The sequence below is a fragment of the Scardinius erythrophthalmus genome (genome assembly GCF_964197995.2).
Source record: "Scardinius erythrophthalmus genome assembly, chromosome: 17".
Lineage (NCBI taxonomy): Eukaryota > Metazoa > Chordata > Actinopteri > Cypriniformes > Leuciscidae > Scardinius > Scardinius erythrophthalmus.
Genome location: NC_138237.1, coordinates 18,597,592 through 18,615,990, shown reverse-complemented (window position 1 = coordinate 18,615,990; position 18,399 = coordinate 18,597,592). Strand labels below are relative to the sequence as shown.

Sequence of the window (18,399 nt, the reverse complement as noted above, 5' to 3'; positions counted from 1 at the left end):
CTTTTATGAATTTTGACGATGCATGGTTGTGAGAATGTGAAATGGCTTAGTGCGATCATCAAATCGCAACCGTTGTGAGAATTATAAAAATGAAGGCAAGTAGGTAACCATAAATGTTAGTATTGTAATAGTACTGTTGTTCTGTAAAATGAAATTAAAATAAAATAATAATGGTAATAATAACATGATAATATACCAATTTTTATAACGTAATGTATTATCTATTATTTTTCATTTTACAGTACAATATTATTATTTTTTATAATAATAATAATAATAAGCGCTTTATGGTTGATATGGGGACAGGCTGGCTGTTGTGGGTCAGGTATTCCTTCTTTATTGTCTTTAGCTGATCACATGAATATGCCGTTCCTTTGCAGTGTGAAGCAGTTCACCAGCCTTGTGAGGAAGATGGATGTAAATGTGGACACAATAAGCCCTAAAGTGAACAATGCTGTGACACGACTGGAGAAGAAATATGATGTGACCTTTGTCCTCTACCAAAGATTTGTGAAGTAAGTGTTGTACAGTTTTGTTTTGAATTTGCAGTAGTGATGTATGATGAACATATGATTAATTTCACAGCTTTGTGATCAAACTGACTACAGTTCCTCAGTTCAGTTCCAAGATCTACTGAGGTTAACTTGGGGTGAAAGGTATTTTATGCTCACCAAGGCTGTAAAATACAGTAAAATATCACATTATGAAAGATTAGTACAATTTATAGTAGCTGTTTTCAATTTTAATAAATCTTAAAATGTTTTCCTCTGGTGGCAAAGCTGAATTTTCAGCATCATTATCATTTCTTATTAGTTTATCAATGTTGAAAACCATTGTGCTGCTTAATGTAATATAATACATATTTCAGGGTTCTTTGATGCATAGAAAGTTTAAAAGTACAAGTGAATTATTTCATCCTGAATGTATACAGAATGAAAGAAGATAGAAGTTTTACGCTGAACCGCTACTACCGGGTGATGTTTGGGCATGCCTCTGGGTGTGCTCGCCCTTCCCTCAGCATGTCACTTTATTTAGATGGTGCTTGCATTGCATCTCATTTAAAGAATGCGTGACTCATCTCTCGTCACTCCTGAGATGAAACCTGTTGTGCATTACTCCGTTAAAAACGTTTTTCTCTTTTGTCTTCAGTAATATCTCAAGTTGCATGATCTGTATTAAGTCTTGATTCATTATTTTGTCTGTTTGAATGGCAAAAACCTTTGAACCATTCGTACATGTCATTTCTAAACCTGAAGGTGGCAGCAGCCGTCTGGGTGAGGGAAAGATCTCTTCTGTGAATTATCTGCCTTTCTTTCAGGGCCAGCTGGCCTCAGTTCAGTTTGGGGTTTTTTTTGCAGTTACTGAATAACTCACTGGTGGTTAACAACAGAAAATCTAAATATATGGTCTTATATAAGTCCGTGGTTAAGCTGCAGGGGTGGTGCTTTGTTTTTGTGTGTCGAGTGCCTCATGCCCACAGACACTGTGGTTATTTGTGCAGCCTCCTCACTGCATCAAAGTCTTCACAACAGTTGATGAACTGGTTAATGTCATATTTGGGTTTGGTTTTTGGTTGTGTATATAATTAATGTGCAGTAAGTGCTAATGATACACCAAAATGAAAATTCATGGTCAAAACCAGGAAAATCTAGGTACACAGAGCTGAAAAAATATAATTTTTCTAAATTAGCAATATTAATGTTGTATTATTAGTATTATTAATGTTGTTATTTTTTTAAGTGCTTTCATTTGTTCTGCCTTCAGTTCACTTTATTGTATGTTAAAAAATTAAACATGTTTGGTCTTTTTTTTCTCTCTCTCTCTCTTTATGTTTAAAGAGGATTTTAAAATAATTATTAATAATATTTGATATTATTATTTTTAATAATAATTTTTCAACATTTTAGTGCATCTTTAGTGCATTATGTCTAATTCCTGTTTGAGATGTTTTTCGTACAGGTATAAGTATGCTGAGACTAACAAGGTACAAATTTTCTTCCAGGACTTTTGAAAAAATCTTTGCAGAGCCTGACAAAGAAAAGTTAGTAGAAATCCTGTTTCAGTCTGAGCTGTTTGCCCAGCTGTATTTCCAAAATAATATTTATCATTGTTTCATTAAACATCAGTGATCTCACTGTCCCATGCCTGTTTCCTTCAAGGAGAAAAGAGCTTTCGGAAAGCAGTTGGACCATGTTCCTCTTGGCCAAGGGTGAGTCATAAAGGAAAAATTGCACAGAAAAATGTTTGTCACATCTGGTGTTTTTGTCCATTTTAAAAAATGAGCCTTGTTTATAGTGAGTGAAGTTTTCCCCTATCTTCTCTATGGATTATATGCGCCATGATTCATGGACAGCGTATCCACATGCCCACATTGTCACTTGTTTTTGTGTCATGTTCCCTGTAAAGGAACATTTCTGCAGATGGAGGATGACCTTGTGATAGCCTTCCAGTTGCTGCTGTGTGTTCTGGAGTTCTTCACCAAGCGTTTCACTCCTTCTCTCCTTCAATCACCCTACAGTGAGTTCTCCTCGCATTCCCCTGCTCAGAGGCAGTAAGGACAAATGCTTTAAATGTCATTTTAGGTTAATGAGAGAAAATGTTATGAATGACTCACTAAAGAACTTAATGAGAAACCAGCAAACAACCCTTTTCCCCCACAGACTTTGGCATATACAAATAACCATTGTTCTCCATGTTTTCCTGTTGTTTGTTGCAGCATTTAGTACAGTAACAGAATCTTTTTAGTTTTGTTTTTGCTATATGAATGTGGTCAATTTAAATCTGTGATGCCTGAAATCTTCTTGGAATTACATGGATTTTGAGGCCAACCACCCGTTTTTGGCAAAATTATCTTATTCTCATATTTTAATTCCAGAGTCAGCGGTTAGTTCATCCACCTTGAGTCCTCCGACCAGGGCATCCCGGCGTAATCAGGGCAAAACCAAACCCCGTCCTCTAGAGATGGACATGCAGTTGCTGGAGACACTGTGCATGGAGGGCGATTGCAGTGTGGATGAGGTTGGCTCTCATTTAGACACAGTCCCATCAGCCATTGCAAGCTTTCAAATACAGCTTGTTGGGGAAAGTTAGTTTTAAATGTAATGCACTACAAAAATTGCGTTACTCCCTAAAAAGTAACTAATTTCGTTAATATATTGGAAAATAATGCATTACATAACTTTTGCATAACTTTTCTCATTTGGGCTGGGCATATTTATTTGAAAAAGCAACTCAGATATTTTGTCATAAATGTTAGTAATAGTTTTTTTTTTTTTTTTATCTGATTATTATTGTGTCCCCAACACTGCAACTAAGTTTATATCTCAGAAACACAACATGAGTCTGTATTTAAAAACCTTTTTCATTTCAAACTTGACCATATGTGAAAAGTAGCTCATCTTATGCATGGTGAAGCTTTTTCTTTCTTCTAACCAGATGTCACATTATTGTCTGCAGGTGAAAAACGTGTACCAGACCACTTTCTGTGCGTTCCTGGACTCTGTGGGTCTGTCTGGACTCCAAGGGCTTCCTCCTGTGAGTAATATCCCATGAAAAATGGTTAAAAAAGCTGCTTCTGCTTTTGAGAGCTATACAGAGTGTTTAAATGACTAATCAAATCCCCATCATCGGGTGCTTCCCACCTTGGACTATGAATTTGAACTTGCCTGTATTGTATTTCAAAGCTTGTTATATGTTGGGACTATTTACACTGTTTTATGGACTCTTTGTTTGCATAGTGATAATTAGGAATGTAATTGCAGGTTCAGTTCTGATTATTAGCACTAAAGTAACAGCTATAAGAAGGACATACAATTTTGAATTAAAGTAATCCTTGTGGCCATCTGTTTGCTTTTTATTATAGATGGAAACACTTTCCAAGCAATATGAAGAGCTGTACCACAAAAACAAGGATTTTGATGCCAGGCTGTTCTTAGTTGATGATGAAACTCTTTCCCCCAACAAAATAGAAGTGTGAGTTTCTTTAAATTAAAATAATGTTGTTAGACATTTTTGCAGACAGCTACATATGTTTTTTTACATATGTCAATATTCCTCATAGGTCAAAGGTGGAAGTGACTCCAAGAAAGAATTTTCCAGGCGAGGATGTTGTAATTCCAGTTCCACAGACCCCAATCAGGTGCGACTGTGCTCCTTCAGTACCTAAAACATGAAAGAGCCAAATTTAAGAAATTGTTACTAAAGATTTATATTTCAAATAAATGCTGTTCTTCAGAACTTTCTATTTAGCAAAAAATCTTATAATTATTTTTTTGAGCACCAAATCAGCATATTAGAATGATTTCTGAAAGATCCAAACCTTTCTTGAAGAAAAGCTTGGGAATTTTCTCACTAGAAGTTAGGGCCACAGTCATTTGTATGGTATTATGTGCACCCAGCAGTTTTATAATGCTCTAAGCTTATGCCTAACATCACATGATGGGATTCCCTCTGAGATCTGGTTTTGGTGTTTTCACGTGGGCCCTAAAGCTCTGTGCCCGTTTGCATGAAGCACCTTAAGTTGTTCCCTCAAGTATGAGACTTAAGGCGTGATTTCCCCTCAGCTAAGGGGATGACTTAAAGGGATGAAAATTCTGTCAGTAATTATGTTACCCTCATGTTGTTCCAACCCCGTAAGACTTTCGTTCATCTTCGGAACACAAGTTAAGATATTTTTTATTAAATCTGAGAGCTGGCTCACTCCTTCATAGGCTTCTATGTAATTGATACTTGCCGGCCCAGAAAGTTAGAAAAGACAATGTTTAAAATGGTCCAAGTGACTACAGTGGCTCAACCATAAGTTTACCATAACTAACCCTTTAAGGGTGTTGCATATAATCCCTTAAACGGTTCTCTTAGGTAAGAGAAACCGTTAAGTGTTTCACGACAGCGACCCAGGTTTTTCCTATATAAAATTCTATTGCTGCCATGGACACGTTATTTGTACAGTTATTTAATACAGATAGCGGTAAGTTTCACAGAAAACAGCATAGCATGGATAAGGAAAAACAAACAAAACAAAAAAACAAATATGAAAGAGAAGGACGAGATGAGACAGAAACTCAAATTGATAGTTTACTCAAAATTGAAAATTCTGTCATCATACTCACCCTCATGTCGGTCTCAACCCATAAGACTTTCATTCATTTTTAGAAACAAATGAAGATATTTTTAATATTCGCTATTCATTTCTGTCCATTTATTGAAAGACATAAAAGTAATCCTTATGATTCAGGCTGTTTCGGAAGCTTAAACGTATGCGCAAGCACAAGAACCAATGTGGTTTGTTCTTGCATGTGACGCACATACGTTTCAGCTTCTGTTAACCGTATAAAATGTGCTTTGTATGTTTATATGTGAAAAGACAGCAAAATTACATTTGTTTATTTGTTAATCATATAAAGCGGCCGATCACGTCTCGTTAGAAGACTTGGATTGAACCTGCTCGCTCAGTGTAACACTTAAGGTGTATTTTTCCAAACCTTATGTTATACTTAGGAAAATGAAAGTAAAGGGGCTTTATGCAACACTTATCGTTTAAGAGATTCAACTTTAGGGTTATTTTTTGCAACATCCTTAAGTTTAAGGGAAACCTAAGGGCTTTCTTAAGGCAAAATTACACTTAAGGTGCTTTATGCAATCGGGCACTGAACTTCTCCTGGGTTTTTCTATATTACTGGAAACTCTACACACTAATGGATATTTGCCTGGGGAGATTTTAAGAATGCATTCCAGTAATTGCTTTGTTGTAGTAAAAATACCTCAGATGAAAATTATTTTACCATAATGGAAGCTTGTCCGGTCTTGCTAGCACTTTTCACTCATGTTCCCCAATTTTGTTTCTCCAGGGCAGCAATGAACTCCATACAGCAGCTCAGGGTTGATCTCACCTCAGCGAGTGACCAGCCCTCAAGCAATCTCCTAGTCTATTACAAGGTATTTCCTTTAAAAAAAAAAAAATTCTATTTCCTAGACAGAATGTCTGGACTTACATTACACAGAAACAAAGTAATATGTCATATGCTTAATTTGGAATGTGTTTGTCAGAACTGCACTGTTGACCCATCAGAAGAGATCAGAAAGAGGGTTGAGGAGCTGGGCCAGGTCTTCATCCAGAGGTTTGCACAGGCTGTGGGCCAGCACTGTGAGGGACTGGGGAGAAAGGTGCTGCCAGCAAATTTATTTATCTTTTTTACATTTATTGCAATCATTCTGATAAGGCTGCAGATTTGTCTGATTTGAATCAGATAATATCAGGCCTTTTTTAATTTCCTATTCATCGTATACCTGATTCATTTGAAGCATGTACAATTCCAGATTGCAGCTTTAGGGCGAATGCTGCCGATAATGGTTAGCGGTGAAAGTATAATTTCAATGTTTGTGAATCCATAAATGACTCCCTATATAACAGTAATTGATTAGACAAGTGCTATAGTACTATATTTATTTCAACTTTCAGAAATTCACTACTGTTTGGGGTCAGTAAGATTTTTTTTAATACTTCTGTTCAGCAATCATGGTTTCCACAAAAATACTTAAGCAGCACAACCATTTTCAACATTGTTGATAATAAAAAATGTTTCTTTAAATTGTAATAATCATTTATAATAATATTACAGTTTTTTTCCTCTATTTTTCAACAAATAAATGCAGCCTTGGAAATACAAGATTTTTCAAAAACTAAAAAAATCGTACAGACCCCAAACTTTTGCTCTAGTGTCGGTTATGTACAGGTTATGTACCACAAAGGGACAAAGTTTTTTGTGTGTGTTTTCAGCGTTTTAATCTTGGTGCCCAGCTCTACTACAAAGTCATGGAGTCAATGCTCAAATCGGTAAGTGTTATAGAAACCTAAAATTCATTTTACATGCTTTCATTTACATGATTTTCATTAAAATATATATATATATTATGGCCACGTGCGTTTTATTTTTAGGAAGAGAAGAGATTATCAGTACAGAATTTCAGGTAAAAACATTGAGCATCTTCTCAGATCATTAACTGTCTTTTATCAGATCATTATGGTCATAAATCTATGAAATGTACACTGACAATTAATCATGTTACTTCCTTTTTTAGTAAACTTCTCAACAATGCAGCATTTCATACCTCATTGCTTGCATGTGCCCTGGAAGTTGTTATGGCAACTTATGTTGGTTAGTATTTTTTGGCATACTTCTTTTTTCTTAAACTCATAGTGTTACCCATAGTCAGTCACCCTTTTAGTTTCTGTTGGTAAATTGCATTTGAGACAGAATTAGCTTGAATACGTTAACCACACATGTTGTTTCTTTTTCCAGGCAACTCCTTAAAGAATGGAGGTTTTGGCTGCAGCTCAGGGACCAGCGATTCCATTGAAACTGATCTGTGCTTCCCCTGGATCTTGGACGTCTTCCAGCTGCCTGCTTTTGATTTCTACAAGGTGATAGAGAGCTTCATCAAAGCCGAGCCCACCTTGAAACACGACATGATGAAACACCTGGAGCAGTGCGAACATGTTATCATGGAGAGCCTTGCGTGGAGAGCGGTGAGTAACTGTCTGCTGCCATTCATGTTGATTGTTTCAACCATTCTGTCACTGAATCATCTGTTTAGCAAGCATTCAGCTTATTTTAGCAACTAGTTACTTTGCTGAGCAAACACCTCATTGACTAGCACTTCCTCTACTGCCGGTTGGCTCTTTGTGCACCAGGCTGCTGGAAAAGTAGTAAATGAGGGGGTTTAAGCAGCAATTGGTGCTGGCCAGCGAGAGCACTACGGGATGGAGAGCTTTAGTGACTTGAGCAAGTCCACAGCTGTGCACAAGGCCCACCTGTGTGAGAGTGTAACCCAGTAGATTGAGGTGGTAAGGGGTGAAGCAAAGGAAAAAGACCACCAGGACCCAGTAGATGACGATGAGTGTGCGTCGGTGCCGGATCTTCCTGCGGTGAGGCAGCCTGCGGAGGACACGGAGTATGCTGCAGTAGCTGAACAGCAGGAGCAGTGCGGGCAGCAAGTAGGCCATTTGCACCAGGCTGAGAGCAGCTAAAATAATAGTACGGTGGCGTTTGGAAGAAGGATCCATAAGGCACGACTTGTGCCGTCGGGATGCCGCCGAATGCAGGAATGGTAGGGCGAGGCTGAGGGCTAGGACCAGGCACCAGATCCCGGCGCTGATCATGCGGGCAGTACGAACCTTCCTCAGGTGCTGAAGTAGAGGGTTAACCACAGCAAAGTAGCGGTCTACTCCAATACAAACCAGGAAGAAGATTCCTCCATATAGACTGATGTACTTCAACGTGAAGGTCATCTGACAGAAAGCACCTCCTGGAGACCAGTCGCTGGTGAGGTTGGAGGTAGTGGCTTTGTTGTGGTAATAATAGATGCGCAGTGGTAGGGAGATCACAAAGAAGATGTCCGCAGCAGCCAGGTTGGCCATGTAGACGGCGGTGCTGGTGAACGTTCGAGGCATGCGGCAGAAATGTCGTAGCGCTGTGGCATTGCTGACTACACCGAATATGAAGATTACGCTGTAGGAGATCTTGTAGTAGGTGAAACGGTAGCTGGTGTCCACTGTGCAGTTGGCTTGAATAGATGTGTATGTTGTGTTATGGAGATCCATGATCACTTTCGGCTTGGGTCGCCCTCGATTGTATCAATCAAAACCTGCCTCTTGTGGTCCAGAACCAAATGAGGAATCTTCTTTTGGCGAGAGGGACAATAGCTTTACAGTTATAACACTACTTGTTTTTTAAAAAAAGGAGGTTTAAAGCATCATGGCTTGGTAATCTCACATCTTTTTTTTTGGCTACATCATTTGAAGTCCAAATGACTCGTCTTCATACAGTCACCTGAAACTGTAAAAGGAAATTTGAAAAGTTACAACTTCCTCTTCATATAAAGTGAACCACCTGCTCTCACCTGGACATAATCATCTAGGACAGCTATGTCTATATGACCTGGTTTTATGATATGGAAAGGTAAAGTGATTGAATTATGACAGAGGAGGGTTTAATTTAAAAAGCAGCCAATGCTACTAGTAAAGGACTGTAGAAGTTTCATTAATGTTAAACTGCCTGTAATTTATACACACTGTAAATGTGCACATTTAAACTTGTCTTATGCATGGTAAATTAATTGAAAAAACAAAATTTTGTCTGCTATACTGTTTAGGTATAGAAATGTTTAGGTATAGATATAAAGGCAGCATAAAATAATCCATATTACTAATTTAAGTTATCAACGAATTTTTAATGTTTAAAACCTGAGTTAATTATATCATTCAAGACTCTTTTTAAAATGTAGTTATGTGGCTCAATATACAGCTTGTTAAATGCTATCCCTAGTGAAAAAAGTATACTCTATTGTATTTGAAATATATTCCCTTTTTCAATGGTACATTGCAAATATACTAACAAAAATTGTAATTGTCTTTTAAATATATTAAGTATATTAGCATCATACTTTTACCTATTTTCACAATACACCTTTGACACACTTTAAAATAATTGTACTTTAGTGTATTTTCTAAAAATATATTTTAGAAAAATATACTTGAAGTGAAAATTCTGTTTATTTTTTAAAAGTGTATTTATTTGCACATTAAAATATATTTTAACTGTGTGCTGGAAATGATCATTGTAACAATGTATTGAAAGTATACTTTCAAAATACATTATAGTATACTATAGTATTTTGTACAAAGCATAGCTAAGTTTTATTTGTCTTATAATGTACATTTGTTATTGAAGACAACAGAAATGCACATATAGTGGTAGTTTTAGGTAGAAAACGTTTTTTTTTTATTATTAAATTGAGTGCGTAAAGGAGAGACTAACAGAAATTGATATCATAATCTATTCTTCATGGAATAATTGTTGATGGCATGATCTAAATTTTAGATAGCACAGATAAAATGCATGGAATAAACTTACCATTTTGCTTTATCTCATCCATTTTTTTATCTGAATCTTCTCTGATCTCTCTTGGCTAGTTGAACATGCTCTGTTCGCTTTCAGGCTTGAGTGAAGATGTCTTTAACAGGTATTAAGACAATATATTGTCACACTAAATCAATAAACATGTGTGTGTGTGTGTGTGTGTGCATGTGCCATATATCTGTTCAGATCTGAATGGGGGTGTGTGGATTTATTATTAATATAGTAGTTCAGCTCTGGATACAGATGTAGCCTACTCTACTTGAAATAGTGGGCAAACACGCATTTACAGCCTGAACCTTTTGTAAATCATTCTGACAATTTTTTTTAAGAAGTTATTTCAGTTTTTTCCCCCCACATTTAAAATTTCATACAGAAGATAAGTAGACTTTAGGGACTGCTAAAATTCATTCAGTAAGCACATTTCACTTCTGTTACTTAATTTTTATTTTTGGAACAAACTGAATTCATGTAGCTTCATTTTCCATTGATTTTTAGATTCAGTTTGTAAATATGCTAATTTTACATTGCTCTTGTAAATCCATTTTTCTGTGACATTGTACATTGCTGTTGCAATTTCTGTTAATTTGTCATCAAGATGATGTTATCAAACTGGCTTACATAAATATGAGGTTTTGCACTTTTTGTGTCTTGTAGGGCTGGGCGATAAAACGCTAACGATAATTATTGCGCTAAAAAAAGTTCTCGATAAAGCGATATCAAGAGTTCGATAATGTTTATGCACCAAAAGCCGAACGAAACTCATTTGAACCGCACGCCACACGGACCATTAATCCGCTCGGCTCAAAGTCCAAACGGCAGCGCATCGCGAGCTCACTAGAGCAGATGCGTTTACTCTGATTGGTCTCGGTCACGAGATCCAGTGAGAAGCGCTTGAATCCAGCGAAGAACACAATGTCTCCGTGATTTAAACCAGTTTAAAGGTGATGAAACAGCGCTGACAAACAGGAGAAACATGGTGCTCAACGATACAGTCAGAAGGCTTTTGCATCTACAAATTTCCATCATTTACCATGGATTTACTGTAACGTTAGCCTAGTAATATTAACTGCACCATGAAATGTGGGATATACATATTGAATTGTATTATATTATTAATGAAGACAATGTATTAAAGGACTAATGGAATATAATTACAGTATTTAAAAATGTATTTAGGCTACTGTTTTTCATACAAAAACCATAAAGTTACATTTTACCATGATAGTGAGGTGCTATAGGCTATGTCTGGTTTTATCTGTGGTTATCATGATCTGAATGCATGATACTGGATGAGCAATGGTTAGTTTTAATAAAACTGAATATTACATTTTACCTAATAAAAATGAGGTCATTACATTTTTTTTTACAGATGTTACTGTTTTTGTTAATGAACATAAATTTAACATAGTAAATCTGCATCCTAACTACTGTCAACTCACTGCAAAATATGCGTTTCAAGACAAAACATGTAATATTAATATTGCAGCCTGCACTGCAAACTGTGCTGAAGATACATTCCATCAAAGTCAGGCAGCATAAACCTGTTTCAAGACTTGAAACAATAATTCCCCATTAGCACACGCAGAAACTAAGAAATTAATTTTCCAATAAAGATATTTATTTTGTGAAGGAAAAATGACAAATATTTGAATGTTCTACCTCAGATTTGGGAAATGTTCACCTTTTTGGCAAGTGTTTGTCATGATATGTTCTGACAATAAAGAGTAGTTTAAAACCATAATTAACGCTCTGGTTTCTACAGCTTTCACTTAGGAGCAAAAATCTGCCTTTAAACTTGAAAGAAATAAAGATTTGACATTTATTGTGATAATTATCGATATCGACTGATATAAAATAATTATCGTGATGAATTTTTTTGGCCGTATCGCCCAGCCCTAATATCAATGAAGAGCTCGAGTCTGACATAAACTGAAACTTGAATAAGCAACACGCCAAGCCAATAAAAGCATTTGAAAGGAGTTTCTTTTTAAGAAACACGTTTAGTAAAGTGTGTCTAGGCACTTGACAGATAGTGTACGTGATGTTCTGTAGTGTGACATTGTGGTTTTCAACCAAGTGAAATCTAAACATCTCTCCATCCATGTGGCTCTAAAAGCCTAACCTCACTTCCTGAACGCTGCACTCAGTAACGGTGCGGTCACACTAGACTTTAGGCTGCTTAATTACTTCAGGCCCTGTGAAAATGGCCAACAGGTTATGATGCGACATACTAGAGCCTTTGTTTTTAATAAATTATACATTAAGTAAATTCAAAAACCACACAGATGCAAACCATTCAGCTTTGAAGTTTGTATCCTTTGTATTGAGGCAAAAGGTCAATTTGTGATATCCTCTAGTCTAGCGGTCAAACATCTTTTTTATATCGTGATTCAAATGAAGTTAGAGGTCATTAAACTTGGAACACACTGAAAGACAAGACTACTGCTCAAGTGATTGGAAGTTAATGTAACACTGTCTTGTGTCAACACACCCAACAGAAGAGAGGGGTGTGGTGTGCAGTTGCTCATTATCATTCAAAGAGACATGCACTGAAACGAGTCACTGTGAGCAGAGCTGTTTTTGAGGTAAAAAGGGTGATGTTTTACAAAACCATTGAGGATTTTTAACCAAAGTATATTACAGTCTTTACATGAAGACCCTAAAGAATCATACCAACTTGTGAAAAATGGGCATCTGATGATCCCTTTAAATATTTATGAATGAACTGCCCATTTTAAAATCTTCCCGGTCTACTGACATATGTTAAGTCATCTGCTTTAAACATTGCAATGCTCGTGATAACTTTCGTTAACTCTACAATAAGTAAATCTACTTCACCAGCTAATTACTCTTCGACAGCGATGCCATAGAAATATACAGAGCTACCGCTAAAACGGAAGTTCAAAGGTAATATTCTAAAGATGGCTGCGCACTTGTTTCTCTGGCGCATAAGGTCTATTGCGTCTGATAAATATTTTATCTTGTAGAATGCGCGCTCACCACCGCCGCTTCCTATGCACAGAGTATGTGTGATCGCAAACCCAAAAGTGAAACGCGAGCTCCCTGATGCACGCTAATTAGGCTACACACAATAGCCTAGCCTAGTCTCCCAATATCAAACCTATCTCTGGACTGTGTAGTTGTGGCTCTGGTCTCTGTTTGCACTTTGAATATTGAGAGAGTACTGTAACGTTTGAAGAACGACAGACAAGGGAGGCTCCATTTCTAAACCTTTAATCGTAACGTAAGAACAACTGTATACAAACAAACCAGCCTAACTCACTCGCTCATTTCTCTTTACCTGGCCTTTTTCCGTACTCGCTTAACACTATAACTGCCAGTTTAAAATAAAACTGCAATTTCACAACAATTATAAAGAGTCTGTGCGCTATAGTACTTTGATTATGGTTGCACTTGAACTTATTTAGGGCTCGCAAAATTTCAAAATCGCTGGTAGCCCTTCGGGCAGGCACTCTTCAGATTTTGGTAGCCCGAAATTAATTTTACTAGCACATATAAAAAGACTAGCCTGGGTTTCCCCATACTGCCTTGCTCGCAGCGCGATTTTATTCACGCTGCTAGGCAGTCTGGACACCATGGACCAGATTTTCCCCTGAAAAAGGGAACCAATCACAGAACGGGGAGGGAGCAGCAAGACGATGACGACACCTAAGCAGTTTGTTTATATCTATGGATCCAACATGGCATCAAACTCGACGTTACCTTCTACCCTCATGTTTATATTGCACAAACGGTAATATTCGCTAAACGCCATCGTGTACAAATAAATCTTTGACCCATCGTCTTTTTTGCTCGTCGAATTTCTGTCGCTCTACATATGTCATCTGGTATAATTGAAGCGATTGGCTATGAGCTACATACAGGCGCATTTGATAGACATTCATAGCGACCAATAAACGGCTCTGGGCATTCGTAAACCACGCCTCAAATACGAGAAAATGAACACGTGGTTCCCAGACCAAGTCTCAAATGAGACTTGGTCTGACGTTAGCCAGGCTATAAAAAGACTACAATTTTTAATGTAGAATATTTGTTAGGAGTCAAACCAATGAATCAAAAACTTTTTCAAAATACAAATATCAACAAATATGCATCTGGTTCTAACTGAACTGAAATTTGTGTGATCAGTATGAACATGAATCAGTCTGTGTCTGTGGCTCAGCCTTCAATGAGAGTATGATAAAAAAAAAAAAAAAGTGACTCTTTAGTTTAGGGTCTAATACTCACTATTAACTTGTTTCATTAACGTGCAGATGGCAGGGTTTTTTTATCACTGAGGTCCTGAATGTGAGATATGCTAGTTAGGGGGGTTCGGGGGCACCCCCGTGAAAATTTTGATTTCTCTGATCTACATATGCATTTTAAGATGTTTTGAAGGCCAAAAAAATTGATAACAATAGCTTTAAAGGTGCCATGTGCAATAATGTCCGCCAAAAAATCAATTCATACTCCACATTCCATACCAGATGGGGGCAGTATACCTCCAGAAAGTGAGTTGATCTACTCTAGAGTAACAACCGAGAAACGGCATAGTCTCTGTGCTCCGCCCCTACCTTCACAACGACCCTAGAGCCATAGCCGAAGCCGAGCCAACTCCTAATAGAGGACATTTTGACTCCAGAACGATAAATACAATAAATACCGTTGTGGCGGTGGTAAATGTTACACGACAGATCCCTAGCGCACGTGAACCGATCATCTCTATTAGCTAATAGTAAAAAAAACCCGAACACTGTTGAAAGATACAGTAGGCTACAACTTACCAAAATGTATTCCTCATACATAATATCGACCAATCAGTGTTTTTTATCAGCGTGAAGAGGTCAATAACATAGCTGGAGAACAATTATGTCAGATTTACCTCAGGAAAGCCATTTAATAAACATAATATAGGTCACGTAGTCGGCAAAAAAAAAAGATCTATAGAGAGTATTTGACATCAGGTTCAAGTACGCCCACAAGCCGTGCGAGTTATTCGTGTACTGCAGTTTGGCTGGTGGTTATGTTGCCCGCATACCGCCTCCCATGGCCGAAACTGGTATTATGACACCTGTCGGGCTGTGGTTAGTAATTTAGCATGCTAATTCAGGTTGATATCTCTGCAGCACTATAACTTGACATTTTTTTTAATGACATCATCGCCCCTATTTCTTCTCATTCTTTTGATGCGTGTAGCTCATTTTTTGGATATTTTTACCTCAATTTTTATACATGGCACCTTTAAAACCATGTAAGTGGACAGCTGATTATTTTTCTCTCCTCATCAGCATCACACTCCTATACTCTTTGTTTTTCTCTTGCTCTGTCTCTTCCCCTCCTAAAGCTGAGCTTTGACTGATATAGGCTTTTCATTTTTGTCTGTCAGTGAAGAAAACATAGGGTCAACTGATAGGTTGATTTATGAATCATTTTCTCAGATGCATTAATTTACTGAAAGCTACTAGGAAAGCTAGGTAGCCTATCTAAGTTTATAATATTCATTCACAATATGTACACATTCATTATTGATCTTCCTAATACAGGGCCGTAGACAGGGCTTTATAATTAAAGAGGTCCTATATTTAAGGTTATTAGGGGGTTAAAAAAAAATTTCTCTGATATGTCCATTTCAAGACGTTTGAAGGCCAAAAAAGGATAAGAAATGGCTTTAAAAACCATGTCAGCAGGCAGTAGATGATACCTGCTCTCACTTCTTATCCATCACTCTTTCTTTTTCTCTCAGTCTCCTCATCTTGCCCTGTCTCTTCCCCACCTAAAGCTGAACTTTTTTAATTTACTGAAGGCTACAAATTGTATATAAATTCTCAACATGTACACATTCACTATTAATGTTGTGCCTATGATGAAAACGGCTTTGTTAATGCTAATGTCCCCTCACAATGACAGTAAACTAATTATTAGTCAAATTACATAGGCCTATTTTCAGTTCAAAATGGCGAAATTCGACAAAAGTATATTCATTTGCCTGATTATTTTTGTCATTCGTTTCACATTTATGACCTAAAAAAGCTGTCAAATATGAAATGTTTAATTTAACGTTAGCTACTTACATATCTCGCACTTGACCGTAAACTGAAGCGTCGAGTCGCTCTGCTCAAATTCGCGCTCAGCAGCTTCTTGTGAACATAAAGCCCGCCTACTTTGATTTGATTGGTCATCTCAAATATTCTGACATTGACGAGCACCACAGACCAATGAGTGACAGACCAATGAGACTCAGATGAACACATGAACACACACACACCCTGTCCTGTTTCTGACGTGCGCACTGCTCTGCGCCGCTGCGGATTGAAGATGAAGAATGCGCTGAATCTGATTATAACAAGACTGACGCGAACACTATTTCAGATAGCCCGTCGGGCAGGCCGGTTATGCATTTTGGTAGCCCGACTGGAAAACACAATAGCCCCGGGACATCGGGCAGGCGATTTTGCGAGCCCTGTTATTGTTTGCACTTAAGACTAAGAAAAAAATGTTTTTTTATTTTTATTATTTATACTTTTAATTTCTATGTTCAATTTGTGGAAAGGAGTTAAAATATAGCTGCGAGCAGCGATTGCGGGCCCAAGCCGGTGGCACCGCCACCCTGGTGCATTTAGTTGCACTAAAGGCACCGGGGTGGCGGTGTCACCGGCTTGGGCCCTCCATCGCTGCTCGCAGCTATATTTATATATATATATGTATGTCACGGCAACAGTATCTAAGATATCAATAATCCTTTCACAGATCTACATCTGCCAGGTGTCTACATTATACACATAAAGTTTGAAGCAAATCGGGTAAAAATAAGAAAGTGATTTCAAAGCATTTTGAAAGTGACACACATCCTGTTGCCAGTTGGTGGCGCTATAACTTTGACTCATAAAGGTCACATCCATGTGATCGGCCTCTTACAACGAATACACTGCTGAAGTTTCATCAAGATCAGATAATGTATGCAGAAGTTATAACACACTTCCTGTGTCCCATAATTCGCCATAAATTCGATTCCTCGCCACGGCCAAACCGTTCGAGATATCAAAAATCTGTTCGCAAGAATTCATCCTCAATGTCTTGACTTCATTCACAACGAGTTTGGCGGCGATCGGATGAATTCCCTAGGAGGAGTATTTCACATTCCATTGTATGCGTTTTCCAAACAACGTATAATAACCGACTTCCTGTTGGGCTTTTGTAAAACTCAGAGCACGAAAGTTGTGCGGCCCGATGAGATCTATATGTGTACTGAGTTTCATATTATTACATGCAAGCGTGTTTGATATATGGACCAAGATTTCGGACCCCATTCCAGGGGGCGCTGTCGAGCCCCCCTGCCACGCCCAGGTACCAGCTTCAGTCCGGCCCTGATGGCCGCGGGTTCTGACCTGTGTGCAAAGTTTCAAGAGTTTTTGAGCATGTTAAGGGCCCCAAAAGTGGCAAAAAGGCAAAAAAAAAAATAATGAAGAAAAAAAAGAAGAAAAAAAAAAAATCCTTACGAAAACAATAGGGCCTTCGCCCTTTCAGGGCTTGGGCCCTAATTAGGAAGTCACACACAGCCTCAATCAGAAGATCTGAAAGCTCATAATTCATGTACTGTAAGGTCTGAAGAGACTCATATGAAATCGTAAAGGAGAAAAGACAGTCTGTTGAGTATGTGGCAAAACCTTTTACACAGTGCTTGTATATTGTTGTCTTTCAATGCATTTGATAATTCATATTCATGAAGTAGAACTGAAATGACATTTATTACAAGATTCTTAGTTAAAACATTTCAAATTGCACCTGCAGACAATTTTTCCAGTCATGAATTTGATTTCTATAAAATATTGTGCAAACATCTCGTGTCTCATGAGATAACACCGTCACACCCGTAATTTACAGTAATCGCTTTATTCAGAAATGCAGCTTGTTTTTCATTCACAAGCTTTGAGCTGAAACAGTCTGACAGAAATCCTGTCTGGCACCCCAGCATATAAAAAACCCCAAACAAAGAGTGTGGGGAAACGTTACAAGTCTTGGTCAGTGTTACACCGGCTTAAGCTTCTTGGTGTGTGTGTGCCTGCCTGCCTATCACATACTGTTTAAAATGCCCTTTAGAGGTACAGTTCGAGTGTTTGAGAGCGTGGCCCCTAAGCATGCGAGGAATGAGTGTAATTCAGCATGGCTCGTTCAGACCTGTTCAGCGCTCCTGAAATGCAGTTTCATTTTTAGAGTTATTCAGTTATTTCATGGTATATTTTAAAAACTGTATTTAAAAAAAGGTTATTCAAAATTAAAATAAGAGATTATAAAAATCAGAAAGTGTCATATACAAAAAAGACTGAAAAAAAAACCCACTGCTTGAGCTACTGTTGGGTAAATCTCTAACCGCATAAAAGATGGCACACCCTGCAGACCTCTTCGTCATCAGCTTAATTTTTTACAATAACGAACCCTGATATAATCTGTTGACCAAAGCACCATTAATGTCATCATTCTCTGT

General features: G+C 37.7%; 2 protein-coding genes across 2 annotated transcripts in view; one reads left to right on the top strand and one right to left on the bottom strand.

The window, feature by feature from the left end:
* The window catches only part of rb1 (retinoblastoma 1), a 34,631-nt gene that overhangs the window by 1,849 nt on the left and 14,383 nt on the right, over positions 1-18,399 (top strand). The window contains exons 4-17 of the mRNA XM_081391390.1: positions 381-515; positions 2,003-2,041; positions 2,160-2,209; positions 2,407-2,517; positions 2,876-3,018; positions 3,457-3,534; positions 3,863-3,972; positions 4,061-4,138; positions 5,847-5,934; positions 6,046-6,162; positions 6,776-6,832; positions 6,935-6,966; positions 7,078-7,154; positions 7,299-7,525. Of these exons, the coding sequence (XP_081247516.1) occupies positions 381-515; positions 2,003-2,041; positions 2,160-2,209; positions 2,407-2,517; positions 2,876-3,018; positions 3,457-3,534; positions 3,863-3,972; positions 4,061-4,138; positions 5,847-5,934; positions 6,046-6,162; positions 6,776-6,832; positions 6,935-6,966; positions 7,078-7,154; positions 7,299-7,525 (1,342 nt within the window). The remainder of the gene's footprint in view (positions 1-380; positions 516-2,002; positions 2,042-2,159; positions 2,210-2,406; positions 2,518-2,875; positions 3,019-3,456; positions 3,535-3,862; positions 3,973-4,060; positions 4,139-5,846; positions 5,935-6,045; positions 6,163-6,775; positions 6,833-6,934; positions 6,967-7,077; positions 7,155-7,298; positions 7,526-18,399) is intronic.
* On the bottom strand, positions 7,643-8,599 carry LOC308705442 (lysophosphatidic acid receptor 6; the record flags this gene model as incomplete). Its single annotated transcript, XM_081390465.1, has 1 exon — positions 7,643-8,599. The coding sequence occupies one exon, from the start codon at positions 8,597-8,599 to the stop codon at positions 7,643-7,645; it is 957 nt and encodes a 318-aa protein (XP_081246591.1).